Below are 18,385 nucleotides of genomic sequence, written 5' to 3' on the forward strand. Positions count from 1 at the left end.
GTTCTACAATGTATTCCGTACGGTTCGGTCAACGCGATGTCGCTATCTAACATCTTCTCTGCTATCTTAGTGGCGTCTGGGGTTGGCCCAATTGATTGGAGGCAGCCGAATAGCAAGTCATTGTGCTCCAATTAGGGCCGGCTCAATTCTCAACCCCTTAAAATCGGCTGACCTCCTCCCCACATTATTTTGTATTGCTGACTTCGGTTACAGTAGTTATTCTGTATTATTGAATTCCTCTACGAAATACTGTGTAATTACAGCCTCATAGCCCACAGGTTACTCCATACAGGTTAACGGAATACAGCCTTGCTATTAGTTGCTACTGGTTCCCCATAAAATGCCCCACTACGTCTTTTCCCGCTCTGGGTCTAACTCGTCCCGTGTAATAATACACCAAGATATGCCACTGATCATCGCAGTGTTAGTCCGTCTTTACTCTTTAGTCAGTCGCTAGTATTCATGTCTCACGAGGACGGAAAAAGGACCAAGGGACTGTCCCTGAGAACCAGAGCCGCTCCACACTCCGACGTCGAAGCTTGGAGTCCCATCAGACCCTTGAATCCAACGCGCTTCGGTTACATTTCCGATGCATTTCATTTTCAAGTCTCAACGATTCCACTGTTCGGAATCAACTCTCGTTTGAACAGCGAAGTGCTGCGAGTTGACGTTTCTCCGCTCTGTTTCTTGTGTTTATATTCAGGCTGGCCTTTTTTGTATTAATCTCTCGCTCCTCGTGATACCCACTACGATTCCCGTCCGACGTGTCTTGATTGACCCGTCAGCGGACGAACTGCCGTATTGTCGTTGAATCAACCAACGAGAAGACATCTCAACTGACAATGAGCTGATATCCTCATTCTTTAACTTGGCCTTGTCCATCGTTAACCTATCCTTCGGCCTGGTTAGGCCCATTCGCTCTGCGCCATCTTCGCAAAGATGACACATCATAAACCCCATATCCGCTCAGATTCGGCCCAGGAATCCCCCTCTTTAATCCACGAGAGAGCGGCCAGAGACCTGGAGAAGAACGGCACCGATATCCAGTGCGACCGTGTCTCCCCCTTCCGAATGCTCGCCGCACATCTTAAAGTCATCTCGTTGCCCTCAATATGTGGCTTCCTCTTCCGCATCGCCTTTTGGCTCCTTCCCTCCTTCGTCCAAAAGCGTCTCCTCCACGAACCCTCGAAACCGGAGAAGTTATACCCGACATCATATCTCGATGGCATACGCGGCCTTGCGGCGCTCTTCGTCTTCTTCTGTCATTTTTCCTACACCAGCTTCGTCATCACGCGCGGCTACGGCCACGGCGCCGAAGGCGAGAACCAGAACCTCCTCCAGCTCCCTATAATCCGCCTCTTCTACTCCGGACCGCCCATGGTGTGCCTCTTCTTCGTCGTATCCGGGTACGCTCTCTCCCTGAAGTCGCTCAAGCAGATGCGAGCCCGGAACTTCTCCGGCCTCCTCAACACCATGGCTTCGAGCATTTTCCGCCGAGCCGCTCGCCTTTTCCTCCCGACAGCCATCAGTACCTTCATGGTAGTCATAATGCTGCGGCTAGGCTGGTATGAGCGGACTCGTGAGTTCTCCGGGGACCGCACGTTTATGCGTAATATCGTGGAGCACCATCCTGCCCGACTACCGACATTCGCAGATCAGTATTACGACTGGGGATGGAAGCTGTTCGACTTCGTACACATATGGTCCTGGGAACCGTTCGGTGGCTCCATCAGTTACGATCTGCATTTGTGGACCATCCCGGTGGAGTTTCGTGCCTCGATGGTGTTGTTCCTCGTCTTGATCGGAGTGAGCCGGACGCGCGCCTGGGTCCGTCAGGTGTTGTATTTCACGCTTTTCTACTACTTTCTCCGATGGGATCGTTGGGACATGATGCTCTTCATTTCCGGTACAATGATCGCCGAATTCGACTTGATCCGAGCCGAATCCCGATCCCGCTCCCCTTCTACCTCCACCGATGTTGCTCCCAATTCGACGCAATCCGATATGCCGCCATCCTACGAAAAGTCGGCACGATCGCGAGACGATGGTTCCTCCGAACGTTCGACAAGTCAAGCAACCCTTATATTTGGACATATTCTCGCGTTCGTAGCGCTTTACCTCCTATCCCAGCCTGACGACTCCGCTGAGGAGACTCCTGGATGGGTGACGTTAGCCTCCTTAATCCCCGAATATTTTACCATAAAATACCGGTTCTGGCAATCCATTGGAGGCATCTTATTCGTCTTTGCTCTTTCCATATGTCCGCCACTGCAGCGACCATTCAACCATCCTGCCATTCAGTACCTCGGGAAGATTAGCTATGCGCTGTATCTAATGCACGGGCCTGTCTTGCATGTGGTAGGCTACGTCGTCCAGGAATGGGCGTGGCATGTCACTGGCTGGGAAACACAAGGCCAGTATATCGGAGGCTTCTTGCTCTCAAGCGTTTTCATCATCCCAGTAGTGATCTGGGCTGGGGATGTGTTTTGGAGAGGCGTCGATGTTTACTGCGTTATGTTTGCGAGATGGCTAGAGAGCGTGTGCTTTATCAAAGGGTAGGCCAAAGCCCGTCGAGCCGTCGAACATTGTGCCGTTTCCCTGCAACTAGCAGGCGGTTATTTCTGAGGAGGCGACGGGTCTTCGAACTCGAGCGAACTGGTGCACATTTGGACCGCATGCGCCGTGTCTGTCTTAAAATGACAGAAAATGCATGAAGGCAAGAGAAGAGTCACGCGGGGCTTATGTCGCCGCGCACGGTCAGCACGACAGAAGTCGGAGAGGGGCAGGGACGACATTGTCAACAGATCCGTGGCATCTATGCATACAAGCATCTAGGGAGGTGTTAGCTGGGCATGAACTTGAGTACCGTGTATAATTGATACCCACAAAGGATACAGGCGGAAGGCATATAGGGATTGGATATACCGTTAGGCAGCTTATGTATCACTATAAATATCACGCGAAGGCACATAGCCAATATTGAGAAACTAAACAAGCGTGAGGAGCGATGTGAAACCCACTGATCACTCGAGACCGACTGTTTATATTGATTTGTGTCGTCAAATAACAGGGGGTGCTGAGGCGCAACGTGGTGACACGACAGCGTGTGCACTGAGCTTTAGGACTTCAATCAATCCAGGCACAAGTGACACAACAGTAGTATCAGAGTCACAGAGCAAAGAGCATGCGTCCAGACCTCTCGCTTGAAAAAGCTTCTATGAGCTTAAGGCAGGCCAATCCTTACCTTCTCAGCACCACGATAATTATACGTTTGGGGATCACATCTGCAGCACTCATCGCACACCAAAGATGCTATTATAATCTTTTTTTCTTATATCTTTTGAAAAGGACATTGTCAAAGCTCAATCTCGTGGCTTCAAGAGGGCTGGATTGGATCCAAAACCAGAAACTGGGGGGAAACAATCCGGACAGTGAGCCCTACTCAGTGTCCTACTTCCATATCTTTTGGAAGGGCTCTGCCTGCGAGCCCTGGTCCCTAGAGCCTTGGTCCCCCATGGGCTCATAGATGCGGCTCAACAATGGTAGTGGAGGGGGAAAAAATATGCTTTCGGCTGCCTTGAAGTAACTCAATGCTACTGTGAAGGAACTCGAAATCGCTGCATCTGCGACCAAACTCCACCAGCAATGCATCTTATCCAAAGTAACCCGAGGCCGAGTCCGGAATGGACTATCACTCAAATAAAGGAAAGTGTGTGGGTATCATTTCTGTCGTCCCTGCAGCCACGCATGCATTTCTCCATCCACATTGCCATTCCCATCCTAAGACTACCAGCTCTCAGTCTCACTCTACATCGTATTCGACCCACTTCGTGGTGCTAAAGGGGATTTGAGATGGTCCAATTTGCCCGAAGTCTTCAGCCAGATGATGGTAATGACCAGTGCAGCTACGAAGACAAGGAAGCAGAACCAAAAGATCCAACAGATACACGTGCGGCGCGATCGTTTCTGCTGTTGCCGTTCGAGCCAAGAGTCTCTGCCGGTGGTGTTAGCGAATCCAAAGCCTATTTTACATGGATTTGATGGTTGAAGGACATACGAGTGCTTGAGCTCTGGTCTGGTGTTGTTCGAGCTGTGTGCTTCATCGTTGTGTACGGCTATGGAGAAGCGATGCCAGAAGGCAGGATCCCGGATTGCCGCCATCGTTGCTTTGGAGGCCAGTAAAGATGATGGAGTGCAAGGTCGTGTATTCGCAAGCGATGAATGTAGGGATTGTGCACTTTAAGGGTGCTGGGTGGTAAGGGTTCTTTAAGTTAGGGCCCGATGTTGTGAAGATGTCGCAGAATAACATTAACAAGGGGCCGGGTAGTGAGGTGGTGACGATGGGTGTCTAGGGTTACGTTGATATGGAGTTAAACCCAAAATGTTGGAGGAATGTACTCCGTAGGACCGTAGAGCTTCTTAACCTCAAATATTTTCCTGAATTATCGTGGACAAATTGAATGCCTTTATCTTTGGGAATGTTTCCAATCGTGGCTTGTAGAATGGAGCCCTTGCTGATCAGGACGCTGCGAGCGAATGAAGCCAGCGTTCGATCGGATATGGGGAAAGCAATGTATGTGCAAAGGTCAATGTAACCGAAGTATGAATTCTTCAATCTTATCGCTTGCGATTAAGACCCTGGAAACACTCGATTGCAGTGAATGAAGAGTGATGAGATCGCAACTATCAAAGTTCCGGTACCAAGAAAAAGAGGAGAAGTGGCAGTGACAGTAGCATGAAGGATCAAGAACGAACTGAGGTCAACTATGGCTTGCCATATAGGCACATAATAAGACAGTGAATGACCCCGCCCGGCGAAGAAGACTTTAATGAAGAGGACAACGATCGAAAACAAGCAACCAGAGAAGGAAATGTCCAGGAGGAACAAGCGGGAAGGTTGGCGGCATGACCAAGATCTACGTAGTACTATGCATGTCTCGTCCGTTTCATCCACTTGGGGACCAAAGGATTTGTCTATCTGCTCACCGAAATACAAGGACAAGAATCCCACTCCTATTCAGGGCTGTTTCTCACCATTGGTCGTTTTGTGGGTGCGCTTGTAAGTTGTAACCTGTCTGACGACCAGGAAGTTGTCACCAGCCGAACCATACCAGCTCAGCCAGATCCTTTATAAATGTTGGCACAGAGCACTCACTGGACGCTCTAATGGTCATATACCTAGAGGGTAACATTGTTGGATGGGACCATTCAAACTTCAAACCCATCGTCACACGAGATCCCATTATCATGGAGAAAGGTAAATGGTAGCACCAGGGCACTGGCGAAGGAGATGTTTAAAATTAAGGAGGGGGAAAGGCCAACGAACCAAACGAAGACCCTTGCGGCTCATTGATCAGGATGTGGCTCCCGTTGGGCGTTGAGTTGGACCAGGGGTTTCGGCCTGCGTCCTGCGGGTAATCAAACAGATCCCGCTGGGGGTGATGAAGCCCGTAAATGATGAAGGTTAAATCCATAGTTAACTAAGTTAACTTAGTTACTAAGTTAGTTAACTTAACTTAACTTTAGTTAACTAATATTTAGGTGCTAACTTAGTAGTACTCCCGTTCCACAGCCTGTAATGTGTAATATGAATTGGACCAGCGTTGTAACTTCTCATTGGAGAAGGGTTTAATTTGATATTGAATTTCGCATTTGATGACGCCTAGGAGTTCCAGCTGGCGATAGTACCCACAGTTCTGGGCTCCTGGTACCGGGAAGTGAAGCTTTCCTGGTGGCTGGGTGTATACCTCCATCCCTTGCCTGTGTATCATTAATCATGCACTATGTATGCCGTCCTGCTGGATCCCTGTCTTGATTGCTGATGGCTTCTCTCCGAGCTTGAGGTTGACTCTCTGCGAAAAGACGGAGCGAATGGTTGGTTCGTCTCCCAAATGTTCTCGATATCAGTGTAGGGCTCATGAAGTCCTTGACAATGACAAGGCGAGGAACCCCAGCGCCTTAGGATCAGGACGAAGTGAACCTCGCCATCGCGTTGTCCGATAATATATATTAAATGCAGTCCATATCAGTGGAGCGAGTTTTCTAGGAGTACTGTGTAAGTTAGCATTCTTCCAGGTTGGCGGGTCAGACCACTATTATCAACTCACTTACTCGGTACTTAATACCCTACATATGGCAAATCGCATTTCCTGGCCCCTCTAATGTTTGTTGATATTGTGTCATGATATGATTGATTCACGATTATCATCATCACCTTGTGGGCAAACCTCTCATAACGGAGAATGCAGGAGATCAATGCCTTAACTACCGTCTTCCGTTTGCTCTTCACTAGATCTTGCCGCTTCCATTCCCGAGCGTTTAGTAACGGCAGCGCTTGCTGCTTTGCAGACGAAGTTTTTCGATAATTTTCGAATAGGCCCCATAGACTTTTCATACCATATCTAACACATCCTGCCTTTTCCGATCTCTCCTTGCCTGCAAAAGATCCGTTCAACACTCAACATGGGCCAGCAACAGGTCCCTTTCTGGAATGTCAACTTACCGGAAGAAGAATGGACGGAAGGATGTCCGGAATATCTCCAGCGCTGCACAGAAAGAGAAAAAATGATCCTTGGGATGCCGGACTCTGCGCTTGAACCGCTAGGCTGGGATGCCATCAAAAAGATCGTTCGTACGGCAGCATGCATGGCCGAGTTATGATACCATCAGTAACATTGACCAGATTCCAGCCGTATAGATGACTTTCGGCGCAAACCATCTGATCACCGGAGATACAAGCACTATATGCACGAGCTGAAAGCGAAGTACGGATCCGTTGCCGAATTCATCCGCAAGAAGCGCCTCGGATGGTCACCCGAAGACCTCGATCCCAACCTCACGCCGTTCCGAAGGCCGGAAGACATCAAGGTTCTGTACAACGATTGGCCGTATCTCATCCACGAAAAGATTGTTCACCTGGTGGTCTGGACGAAATTTGCTCTACCGGAGGACCCTGATACAGGGTTGCTCACAGAGAAGTCAAAAGAGGAGATTGAAGACTACATGAACTCGACATTTACCATGGTGGACCAGTCGGAGGTAAGGTTGGATTTCGTACATGGATATACATGTGCGGATTGTAGAAGAAGGATCTGCTGACTGTCTTGGAACAGCGCATTTGGTTTCGGAATTGGCGAGCCCTGAAATCCATCAAGTCCGTGGAACACTTCCACGTCATGCTGAAGAATCCAGATCCTCGCGTCATCGCCGAAATGACCAAAGGAGATGTGCCGATGTGCAAAAAAGTGGCTGAGCATGGCTCTGCGTCTCTTCTATAACTTGAACTATGAACCTCGACTTGTTTTCAAACCATCGGAAAGCGGAGTCCAAGGGTTACGGCACTGGGAATCGGCTGAAGGAAAAGGGGTCAAACGACCTCGTCAGGATGCATATTTCCGGTAGCTAGATTTTGTAGCTATGGTACTCGGTGTATTAGACCTAATAGAGAGCCTCGTGCCTGTCTATCCCCTCACAGACTCGACTTCTCCAGTCCCTCGGTGTCTGCAATTCTAAACACATACTTCACCGCACTCGCCTTGCCATCCAACAAATCAGTCAAAGCGCCTTCAATGCCCGCCAGTCCACCCTTTCTGACCTCATGTGGATGTGGCTTGAACCAGCCGTCCGCCAATCCCTTCCCAATCAACCTGAAGAACACGTATCCAAAGTCCTTCTCTTCATTATGCACCACCGCCACTTTCGTGATGCTCTGCTCCACGGTCGCGGGAATCCCCTCGAATTTCTTTCCCATCAACACTAACGTGATCTTCCCATTCGGCTCCAGTACCTGGCCGAGGTTCTGGTAGCTGCCATGCTCGCTCACCGCGTCATACGCGTACTGAAGCTTCTGGCCCTGCAGTGCGTCGCGGATGCCCTTCACGACTGCCTCGTCGCCGGACCGGTAGTCGACGACCGTGTCGCCCTTGCTGCGGTCGATGAGCGACTCGACGAATGATGCGCCGCGTCCGGCCACGCAGATCAGCGGGTGAATGTTCGACTTGAGCGCGAACTGAAGGGTGAAGGCACCAACGGCGGAGGCAGCGCCGTAGATGACCAGCGGAGTCGGAGCGGTCGCCGGGCGCCATGGAACGGGGAGTCCCAGGCGCTGGTACAGGCCGACGGCCGCGGTCATGGCAGCGAGGGGGAGAGTTGACGCTTCTGTTCGTTGGAGAGGCGCAGTTAGCAGATTGATCTCGACAGCATTCCAGCGTCCGCCTCAGCGGAAATGGAGAGGGATGGTAGCTCACCCTCAAACGTCGTCGTCTTTGGGATGTGGAACGTGGTATGCTGCCACGCAACCGCATATTCCGCGTAGCTCCCATGTGGTGACATCATCTCATGGAAAGCAGCGACGCGATCGCCAGCCTTGAACTCGGTAACATTGTCGCCAACTGCGTGCACGATGCCCGCGATGTCGTCACCTTGATTGGAAGCGTAGTCAACGAAGTTGGGCACTTTCCTGTGCGCACGAGATACGTTAGCATGATCTCTAGAAGTTCTTTATGATGCGAAGAGAAATGGGGACGAGTCCGGGGTAGTCGATGAATAAGATGAGAGAAGGAGTAACAAACCAGTCCTTCGGGTTCGAACCGCTGACAATCACCTTGATGACCACCTGGTCTGCTCCTGGGGAGGGGAATGGAGAGTCGATGATCTGGACTTTAGGTCCCTTGGAGACGACGGCTTCCTTCATGGTTGCAGCTATGTTTCTTCTTCGATTTTAGATCAACTTGGACTTTGGAGTGAGGAATGTTGGGACAAAGTCGGTGAAAAGGCAGAACTGCTGCTGTCTTCCTTTAACAGTGTTGCCATCCTACGATCTACGAGCCACTAGTCACAACAATGATCATACCCATCGTCTGTAGTATTTGTCCGGGTATGGGCAGCCGATGGCGGCAGAGTGCAAGCATGGAGTGATTGCATCACTCTTGCAGACCTCGGGCGTCTCCTCGATTGCGGGACACGGTTGGAAATGGTTAGAAATGGAGAGATTCGCTAACTAGCTGCAGCGAATATAACCCCGCAATCTCCAGCATCACCGTTGTCATACTTACTAATTAATAAATAAGCATCGAAGTGCCTGCGTATGCGGTTCTATTGGTAGTGAGAACGTAGCTATTCCATACTTGGTAACGTAGCTATTCCATACTTGGCAACTAGATAAGACGACCCGCAAGATATGAGCATATATCGTGATGTAGGATTCTCTATTACCGTATAAAAGTAAACTATGAGAGGAAATGAATATAGAATTTATGCGGTACCAGCGAATCGCAGAATCAGTCTAAGAAACAATGATGTAAAGGGAGAAAGGAACAAGAAATTTAATTGAGGGAATCAAATCCTGGTGCTATCAAAACTCCTCGCTGCCATCGCACATGGCACGATCAGCGATTGCGGACATGCCAGCAACCCTCAATCCTTGAAGTCAAGCATGAAAAGCTATGTATTTCATTACAGGATCAAGGCCAATCAAGGAAAGAGAAAACGAGCCACAGAATTCTCCTGCCATGATGCTTAAGACATATATCACTCGTCCCCAACATTCACCCCGGCTTTAACCCACCATCTCACTCCGTAAACCACTGGGTCCCAAATCGTCCTTCTTCTGCCTTCGTCCCAACAACGTAGCCTTGTCCAGACTCAACTCCAACGCCCCCTTGTTCCTGACCTGTTTCCGCGCTGCCGCCGCAACAGCCGCGCTATGTTGTCCGTAGCCCCTCTCATCGTGAGCAGGCTGCCTGGCTCGCTGATTACCGCCCTGGGCCGCCTGTCGCGCCTGTGCGGCGGCCGACAAAGTGGTGTTCCGCATCTTCTGCTCCATCGCTGCCACGTCTCCTGCTGCAACGCCCTTGGGCACCTTTGCAGGCAACGAACCGGGATCATGGCGTGGATCGTACGGCGCACTCTCCGGTACCCCGAATTCGTCGTCCTCAGTCTGCTCGTCCTCGTCAAGCGCATTGAGCGCCGTCGTTGCGCCGCGGTACCCCTGGCGGAAATTTTTGCGGCGTTTACCCTCTTCTTCCTGCCGGTGCACGGCATAGCCCACATCGAAGACTTCGCGAAGGTTGATGGCACCAGGGGAGCGGAAATCTACCCGACGACTGGTGCCGGTTGGACCATCATCCATGTAGGCAAGATTGGGGTTCGCACCCACCGCAGGAGCCGAAGCGAGCGGTTGACTGATTGGTGGGGCTTTGGCCGATGGTGGACCTTCGGATTGAGCGATCCATGGGTGCTCGAGGAAGTGCTTGATATCGTACCGCTCGTCCGGATCGACGGTAAGGAGGTGACGGACGAGGTCTTTCGCACCGGCGGAAATGTCATCCCACCAGGGACTGAGGAAGGTGTACTGACCCTTGGCAACCTTTTCGGTCAAGGTCTGGATGGATTCATCGTAGAAAGGTGGGAATCCACAGAGCAGGGTGTATAGGACGCAGCCCAGCGCCCACATGTCAACCGACTTGGAGTACCGTTCGTCTTTGACGATTTCAGGAGCAGTATAGCCCACGGTCCCACATGGCGTCATGGTTTGGCTGTCCCAAATAACCTTGGATAAACCGAAGTCGGCGATCTTGATGACGCCGATTCCACCAGCCCCAACACCTTTGATGAACTCGCCCTCGTCCTCTTTATCCTCCTCATCAGGATTCTTGGGTTTCGGATTCTTGGTGGGAATGAATGGCACGGGGTAGAACAGGAGATTCTCGGGTTTGATGTCACTAGCGATGACGTCATGAACAATTCCAGAAACCACCGTTAAAGTTCGATATAAGCGATGGACTTACCGGTGCACGACTCCAGCATCTTCATGTAGATACTCAAGTGCTTTTGCGACTTGAATAATGACGTGTCTTGACAAATCTTCGCTGAAGTATGTAAGACGAACGATTTGATGGAACAGCTCACCACCAGGGCTCAGCTCAAGGACGATAAAGTAGTACTGCTTCGATTCGGTAAAGTCGATCAATTTAACGATGTTCGGGTGGTTCAATTGTCGCATTATTTGGACTTCTTTCAGGATGTTTGATCTCTGTTGAATGAACATTCGTCAGCATTACGATGGAGAGTGCGGTAAAGGAAGACGAGCGATGGATACGGATCGCATAGAGAGGTTCGAAGGGACCTATTGGGGTAAGTCGCGCACCTCTACTGTCTTTGTAGCGCCTTTTATGTCGGGATGGAGTACATCCTGGCCCTAAGAATCCGCCCATGTTGGCAACTTGTCGTCGGAAAATTACGTGGGGATTGGCGGTAATGGAAGGGAATACACGACGTTGTAATAGATGGAAAAGGAACATCCGACTGAAGCACTACCGCCTCCCGCATGACCAAACTTACCTGCGAGTTGTTCATTTCGTACTTCCGCACCACCTTGATTGCCACCTCACCCCACTGGCCCGAATCGTCCCTCGCTCGATAGACGTTGCTGAAGGCGCCGTCACCCATCTTCTCGAGCAGCGTGTACCGCTCGAGACCGGGGTAGCGTGGTAGCTTTCCGTGACTTGCCCGCTCTTCAGCAACGATCCGTTCGATGACCGCTTGGTCGACTTCACCCTTCCTGGCCTCATGCATCTTTTGATGCGTACCGGCCGCAGGGGCTACCGCCTCATTTGCATTTGGGGTCACGTCGTGATTATCGACGCCAGATATGGAGAAGCCACTTGGTGGTGATTCAGGACCGCTTGGAAGCGGTTTATGGACGGCAACGTTCGGGTCGCTGCCGCCATCATGCTGCGGTTGCCTTGGAGCACCGTACGGGTGGAATTTCTGTTGCTCGGCATGGATGGTGGAGAGGTTGGTGGTAGGGTCAGCATGCGGTGAGTTCGAGGTTCGGGCCTGCTTGCCGTGACGGATGAAGTTCTTGAGGTTCTGTATGGTGTCCATGTTTTAGTGAAGTGTCGGTGCAGAGACGCAGCCAACCGGAAAGGAGACGCAGACGTTGCTGGAGGAGGCGAACAAAGAGGAATGAATGAGGAGAATCAGGTTGGGGAAGTGACGGTATTAGAAGAATTAATGATGCCAAGTTTTCGAGGAGGGACGACGAGGATAGTAAAAGAGAGTCGAGCGGGATAGAGAAGTACAAGTGTTGGATGTCAGAGGGAACGAAGCAGCGGACAAGAAATAGTAATAGTGCAGTGCAGTAGCATCAACAGAAGGGAACTTTGGGAGGCCGGTGGATGGGAAGGGGGATGAGTGATGACCGATGACGCAGTTGGCGGCGGCTGCAACAGAATGCCCTGCTCTGCTGCACAGGATATCTAGCTCCGTCGGTCTGGTTGTCGTGTCTGGGCTCTGGTGGTGCAATATAATTTCAAGCAGGACTCTTCTGCTCAAGTTCCAAGCCGATTTGTCCTCTTATTTCAGTACCGTAGTACCGTATTGACCTATCCTGTCGTTTCCAAATTGGACTCGATTCGACGGTCTTTGTGTGCCCGTAGAGCCGGGGTACAATCAGGAAACGAGGATCACTTCTTGAGCCGTCTCCCACTCTTGGAATATTTATCCCCCTCTTAGCAGAGCAGTCTATCGAGTGTGGACGTCGAACTTGGGGCCGGTAAGTTACAGTCGTACTGCATGTGTCTTTGGAGAATGTCGAGGAGGAAGATGGGATCCTCATGTTTAGCTCTGACGTCGTTGACTCGTATTCCAGGCATCAACGAGGCATTAAGGCACCAATATCAATCTCCACAACCAAATTGCGGAAGAGCAGAGCAGAGCAGAACATCCTCAGCAAGTCACAAGGTCGCGCTGCAGCATGTAAAGGCATCCAAAACTGGAAGTACAGGTGTCTTTGTCGATGGGAAAGCAACACGCAAGAAAACCCAACTTTCAACGCAGTGTATGGCAGATGTTCACGCTGCAAAGTACGTACTTCAAGCATATTCGATCCGCCTCTTGACCCTCCCATGTCCGTAATCCCTCGAAATTCGATCCTCGTCCTTCTCCCAGGGATCCGGGAGGCTCTGTTTTTCTCCCTGCCAAGTGCTGATATAATTCTGTTCGGCGCTAAAAATATCTCGATGGCTGAGCCGAGCGGTCGGACAGTCCAACGTGGGGTGGGGAAGAGTCCGGGATATCAACCTTTTCCGCGTCGTTCCAGGACCCGGATCGGAAGAGTTTACGATGCAAACTGTGTCGTCGTCGCTCGCAACGATCCTGCAATTCGAAAGGACGCGGTTTTCTTCCTCGATCTAAAGCGACGCAACGCGATCTTGCTGACGAGGGATGATCCGCGGGCTGACGACACTCGCGACAAGGTAGGAACTGCTCCGGAGAGGTCTCGGCGTCCGCAAAAGGCCTCGTATGTTCGGAATTCAAAGCGTAAATACAGTTATGTACAGGTGAGGGGTGCAATTAGAACTTAGAAAGAGATCTTCCAAGTCGAAGATCCGAACCTTCAGCCTCCAGCCGGCGATCAGGCTAAGTCAGCATCGTCAACGGAACCGTCGGGCCCGCAAATGATGACGATGCCGCAACATCAGGGTGTGCCCGGTGCCGTGGCTCAGCTGTCAAGTGTCCTTACTCCTTAGGCTATCAGATTTCAATCCCCATTTCGGTATCGGAACCGTGAACCCGGATTTATGAACTATTAGTCGTTGGATCAGCAATGATGGTGGAAGCCTCAATCGTCAGGCTGGGAACCGGCTTGGGCTATTGACGACTAGGTTTCAGGGCCAGAAAAACAGGTCGACAATGTGACTTGGACGGAGCCACCACGGGAGGTTTGATCTCAAGAGTCCGACCGAAAGTGCCCGGCGAACCGGCAATCCATGCTAAATCCAATGCGCACCTCCCGGTATCAAGCGGTTGACTCCGGGGTCCTGGTCTCGTGGATCTACATCGTAAAAGTTCCCGTTGCTGTGTTCCTTAGCTTTGTTCCCCTGTACCAAACCCCCCATTCCCTGACGTCATTCGGCATATGGTGCACCCGATGTATGCAGTACATCGGTTTCAGGGTCTGGCTCCCTGCAGGCTGCAGCGCTATGAACAACAACACGAGTTCATACGACCTCGACGGGACGATGTAAGTTCCAAGATGATAGGAATCTGGTGAACGATTGCCGTTCGTGGTATATCACGGTATGTATTACTTCGAATTAGGTACATTGAAACAACTCCCGAAAATTACAGAGTACGATACACTCCTCGCAAACTATCCTCAAATGCCCACACTTGGCCCTGCGCTTTCAGTACTATCCCTTCTCGCCTAGCCAGCACTGTTGCGCCGATCAAACACGCAATCCTTCCCTATTCTTCGCATATCCTTCGAAGACGGTACCCTCTAGCCCTCATCCTGGGCGCCACCCACCAGCACGATTGCTCGTGACCTCGTCATAGATCTTGATGTCTCCTATCCACCGAGGGAACTCGGATGCTGAAGTCTCGGGTTCAACTTCTGAAGAGATGACGCCGATCTCGAGGCCTTCGAGGCTCTCTGGGGCAATTTCCGTCCCATCAGACTGTACAGTTCGTGTTAGGCAATGTCCTCTTGCAGTACCAAAGTGCCAACTAGGGAGGAAACTTGACTTACCTTCCTCAACTTCCACTGCAAATGATCCTTCAAATACCGTGTCACCACCGCCTCTTCACGCCCGGCAAGCTCCCCACTCATGATCTTCTCCGCCAGCTTCCTCGTCAACACCACGGCCGCCGTAACGTAAACATTATCCATCTCCTCCGTCCCTAATCTCGTGATAATTGCCTGCGTGCCAACCCAATCCGGCCCGCCCTCCGCCGAACGGGTCTCCGTATCCCTCGTGTCCGCGTCATTGCTGTCGAGATATACATCCACGAAATAGGTCTGGTCCAAACCATTCTTCGGCGCGCGGATGGTCAAGACATAGTCCCATTGTGGCTCCTTCGATCCGCTGGTTTTGAATGTAGGAAGGTAATATGGCGCCACGCCGACGATTCCGCCCCGATCGCCAGGCCCGCGTCTTCGGAAGCCATCATTGCTGGCAGAACGCGGGGGACCCCGGCCGTAAAGGGTGTTGACGGTGGCCTTCGCTTCCGATGCGGTCGTTTCGGGGGGAAATTGGGGGTAGAAGTAGTTGAACGTATCCGTGCTGCGGGTAGTATCGGAGGTCCAAAATTCACCGGAGGGCGAGTAAAAAGGCTTAAGGCCTGATCCGACGGTGTTAAATCGGCACAGAGAATGCGGGAGAAGAGGTCTGGGGCAAGCATACCAGTGTCTGCATCGAGAGTGTCGCCCTTGCGGAACCAGAAACTTCCTGTCCCCTGTGCCCTGGGTTCCACATAACTATCGGGATAAAGGATTTGCCAGATGGCAAAGCAGCGGTCGACCATACTTCACCCGGCCGTGTTAGAATCATCCTTCTGCTTGGTGTCGGTTCGGACTTACACGTGGTGAAGCATGAAGAGCGGATCAAAGGCGGAATAGTCGGTGATTGACATATGACCCGCGTTTCTTCCACCGACGGCTCCGTGAAAGTTATCGTGCAATGACTCTAAGCTGTCATAGACCGTGTCCGGTTTCCGGCTACTGCTGCCGCCAAGATGCCACTGCTCATTGCTGAAAGTGTTGAATTCGGACGATTGGGTCAGCAGGAGATATAAGCGGTCTTTCTGCCCCTGACGCATGCTGTTTAATGCTGAGTGCAACTGCTCAGTGTCACTCGTCGCGCTGGCACTGTCGGAGGTAGGATGGCGAAGCGTGGAATTCCAATTGATATACTGATAGTTCTGTCAATACGATCAACCGAGAGAATGCGTTAAAGGCAATACATACCTTGGTATACACGAAATCCTCTTCAGAATGAAAACGGTAGGAGTACAGCGGATTGGGGATAATCGATGTCGTCGTGGTGTTGGTCGAGTTCCACCCTATATTATCCGGTGTAATGACTGATATAGTCGGAGAAGCCACGCTGTCCGGCAAAACGTTCCCCCCAGTTCGTTGTTCCATTGCCCAATCCAGGTACGGCGCACGAAGTGATGAGGCGGCCTGCTCATATCTGTCCCTAATAGGGCCTTCGGGAAACTCTTGCGCAACATCGATTGCAAACGCGACAAGGACTTGCTGCTCAACGTCAAATTTATCCTCCATGGAGTGCTATCATGGCCCGACTCGCCTCATATAACGCAATATACGGCCTATGCCATGTTAGGAACAGATTGGAAGAATGCGCACAATATCCCGGGTTTTCGTAGTCGCCGAGACCTTCAACGTCATTCCACGCAACTGCAGGTCGACCGTGGATGCCTAGATATTGTCAGCCACTATGTGATACCTCAGATCATGTCCGTGCGGTCGGAGAGTATCTCAAGTCAGTGGCCTCAGAGGTAGACTTACTCGCGATCCGAAACCACGACAGCGGATCACTCTCTGCCCTCTCCTGCATTTTCTTCAGCCCGAGTATATACATATTCCACTGATCCTTATTTTGCTCCAAATCCCGGATTTCCAATCGTGGTTGCGTATCTCCAGGGACACCTGTAACTGCGATAGTTGTCTGTCGCTTGTTATGCGGTTCCAATGACGGCCCAAAGTCCCCAACTGCATGTGCTTGCCGTGAATCGAGTGTCGGTGAGTCGAGGGGTTTGCTGAATGGGTTGCGGGGGCGGGAAGTCGGAGTAGCAGCGCATTGGCATACAAGCCATGAGAGAGCAGCGGTGGCGGTGAAGTTAATATGCCTCATCTTGTATGCCCTCCTCTTCTAGCATAGGCCCTTCACCACGGCCAAGCGGATAGAATGAGTGGATAGGGAGGCAATAACGAACGACAAGAGTAGCGATTGCGAAGAAAAGACCACCTTAAGACACGACCGAGCCTAGAGATCAGCCATTGAGGGGTGTCCGGTGGTTATCAATGCTGAGGCAAAACCGATAATCCAAGTGGACATCCGGGGACAATGGCAGTATGTGTACAGTTTATTTGTACCCGTACGGCTGGCAAGGTAATGACTGGAATTGAAGTCTTCGAGGGTGCGGAAAGTGAACGAGCTGCGGCTGTGGAAATTAGGAAGGTACAGACTAATGCGACGCCTTTTCGGAAAGAAGAAAAGCAAACGGGAAGGTGAACTTGACGGCTTAGGGAGGTGTCCAGCCGAACGACCGATTTTGAAACATTTGGACTGAAATTGTCATCAGAGATGGGAGATCAGACAAGTGAAGACACCTGAACGAAGAGCTCGGACATGTTACGTACGATACGGTAGGTAAGTACGAACATGTTAAACTTGCGAAGAAACAGAAAACTTACTTCCGTACCTTACCGTAACTCTACGCTATCCCTGTCCGCTGGTTGCACGAATTCCATAGCTTCAATACTAATGCTTAGGACGCCAATGGACGGGATTGCTCCTTGCAAATCATTAACGAGTTTGACGACAATGGATGCTGCTATGCGATGACACTAGATATGCCACCTTTCCTGTCTCCACAGGGACGATCTCATTGCGTGGAGAAACTCCACCGATGCGAACCCAGCGCCTTGTGGCCTACGAATGACGTACCCCGAAGTAATTATCCGCGACAGCAATCGGCAGCCGCGCCCTTATGTGGTGCGATATTGGATGGGCGAAGCGCGCCAGTCATCGCCCGAATGTGCTGTTCAGCTCCTTTCTTCGAGCCACGAAGAATCGGCCAAGGACCATCTGCTCTACCTGATGAATACATGGCCCTGGGTTTTAGATGGCAAGAACCAAGAACCAGCCCTGAGCCAAGAGGGAGGAAGAAAGGAGAGGGCGAACACATGCTGTCGATCCGGGATTCTCTACGTACATGATACCCTGGTTGGTTTTCCGTTGTCCATTTCGAAGAAACGCAAAGTAGCGCACCTGCGAATGGGATGACAGGTCGACTTGGTGCTAGGGGGCTAAGAAACGCATATCGTTCACATGGCAGACTCCAGCGGTCAAGAGACCCAGAGACGAGGTCGTGGGTTCGATCGTGACCGGTGCGGCGACTCCGATTGATGTCTCATTCAGACTTCGGAGGCTGAATGGAGCACCCGAACTCTCAAGATATTAGGCACGGTTTATGATATCCTCTGAGACTCATCCAGTAGAAACCTCATCTACGAGGTGTGGAATAAACGGATGAAGAAAAGCGAAGGTCTGAAGGGTGGACGCGCCGTGAGTCGTGGAACGTCGTTCAAAAGAGGAACAGGGGTTCGGTAGTAAAGGGGTTGGTACTTGGTAGAGACTAGAGAGCAAGGATGCTATCTCGAGGGCTCGACTCGTGTGATTGGCCTCCTGAACCCTCTCCCCCAACAGTCAAGCGATCCGAGTATTCATAGGGCTGCCCCTATGCGCTACTTCATGCTTCACCCGTGTTCAATGTTCATCGATGATTAAGTTTTCTGTACGAGGATCCGGACAGAACCGACGTATCGCGAATAACAGCCGCTGGGGTTCCGAGT

At 51.2% G+C, this 18,385-nt stretch overlaps 7 protein-coding genes across 7 annotated transcripts; 3 read left to right on the top strand and 4 right to left on the bottom strand.

The window, feature by feature from the left end:
• Window positions 1-1,071: 1,071 nt before the first annotated feature.
• On the top strand, window positions 1,072-2,559 carry P152DRAFT_389217 (acyltransferase; the record flags this gene model as incomplete). Its single annotated transcript, XM_033675971.1, has 2 exons — window positions 1,072-2,024; window positions 2,070-2,559. 2 exons carry the CDS (start codon window positions 1,072-1,074, stop codon window positions 2,557-2,559), a joined length of 1,443 nt encoding a protein of 480 aa, XP_033538332.1.
• Window positions 2,560-3,807: 1,248 nt separating this feature from the next.
• P152DRAFT_470690 (uncharacterized protein) lies at window positions 3,808-4,161 on the bottom strand (the record flags this gene model as incomplete). The annotated part of the gene is made up of 2 exons (XM_033680996.1): window positions 3,808-3,994; window positions 4,058-4,161. 2 exons carry the CDS (start codon window positions 4,159-4,161, stop codon window positions 3,808-3,810), a joined length of 291 nt encoding a protein of 96 aa, XP_033538333.1.
• Window positions 4,162-6,367: 2,206 nt separating this feature from the next.
• On the top strand, window positions 6,368-7,277 carry P152DRAFT_505233 (uncharacterized protein; the record flags this gene model as incomplete). Its single annotated transcript, XM_033682424.1, has 3 exons — window positions 6,368-6,631; window positions 6,683-7,038; window positions 7,113-7,277. The coding sequence occupies exons 1-3, from the start codon at window positions 6,463-6,465 to the stop codon at window positions 7,275-7,277; spliced, it is 690 nt and encodes a 229-aa protein (XP_033538334.1). The 5' UTR covers window positions 6,368-6,462.
• Window positions 7,278-7,336: 59 nt separating this feature from the next.
• P152DRAFT_134155 (GroES-like protein) lies at window positions 7,337-8,790 on the bottom strand. The gene is made up of 3 exons (XM_033673804.1): window positions 8,571-8,790; window positions 8,247-8,458; window positions 7,337-8,157 (listed from the first exon to the last, which is right to left on the bottom strand). The coding sequence occupies exons 1-3, from the start codon at window positions 8,690-8,692 to the stop codon at window positions 7,469-7,471; spliced, it is 1,023 nt and encodes a 340-aa protein (XP_033538335.1). The 5' UTR covers window positions 8,693-8,790; the 3' UTR covers window positions 7,337-7,468.
• Window positions 8,791-9,556: 766 nt separating this feature from the next.
• P152DRAFT_464171 (Pkinase-domain-containing protein) lies at window positions 9,557-11,886 on the bottom strand (the record flags this gene model as incomplete). Its single annotated transcript, XM_033680545.1, has 4 exons — window positions 9,557-10,721; window positions 10,788-11,032; window positions 11,147-11,197; window positions 11,341-11,886. The coding sequence occupies 4 exons, from the start codon at window positions 11,884-11,886 to the stop codon at window positions 9,557-9,559; spliced, it is 2,007 nt and encodes a 668-aa protein (XP_033538336.1).
• A 615-nt stretch (window positions 11,887-12,501) lies between these two features.
• Window positions 12,502-13,510, top strand: P152DRAFT_134199 (uncharacterized protein). Its single transcript, XM_033673805.1, has one exon. It carries the CDS (start codon window positions 12,618-12,620, stop codon window positions 13,365-13,367), a length of 750 nt encoding a protein of 249 aa, XP_033538337.1. The 5' UTR covers window positions 12,502-12,617; the 3' UTR covers window positions 13,368-13,510.
• Window positions 13,511-14,091: 581 nt separating this feature from the next.
• P152DRAFT_429026 (Di-copper centre-containing protein) lies at window positions 14,092-17,088 on the bottom strand. Its single transcript, XM_033677353.1, has 7 exons — window positions 16,316-17,088; window positions 16,095-16,225; window positions 15,752-16,042; window positions 15,365-15,696; window positions 15,189-15,310; window positions 14,534-15,126; window positions 14,092-14,462 (listed from the first exon to the last, which is right to left on the bottom strand). Exons 1-7 carry the CDS (start codon window positions 16,659-16,661, stop codon window positions 14,292-14,294), a joined length of 1,986 nt encoding a protein of 661 aa, XP_033538338.1. The 5' UTR covers window positions 16,662-17,088; the 3' UTR covers window positions 14,092-14,291.
• Between the last annotated feature and the right edge of the window lie 1,297 nt (window positions 17,089-18,385).

This window comes from Eremomyces bilateralis, assembly GCF_010015585.1.
Source record: "Eremomyces bilateralis CBS 781.70 unplaced genomic scaffold P152scaffold_2, whole genome shotgun sequence".
Taxonomy (NCBI): Eukaryota; Fungi; Ascomycota; class Dothideomycetes; order Eremomycetales; family Eremomycetaceae; genus Eremomyces; species Eremomyces bilateralis.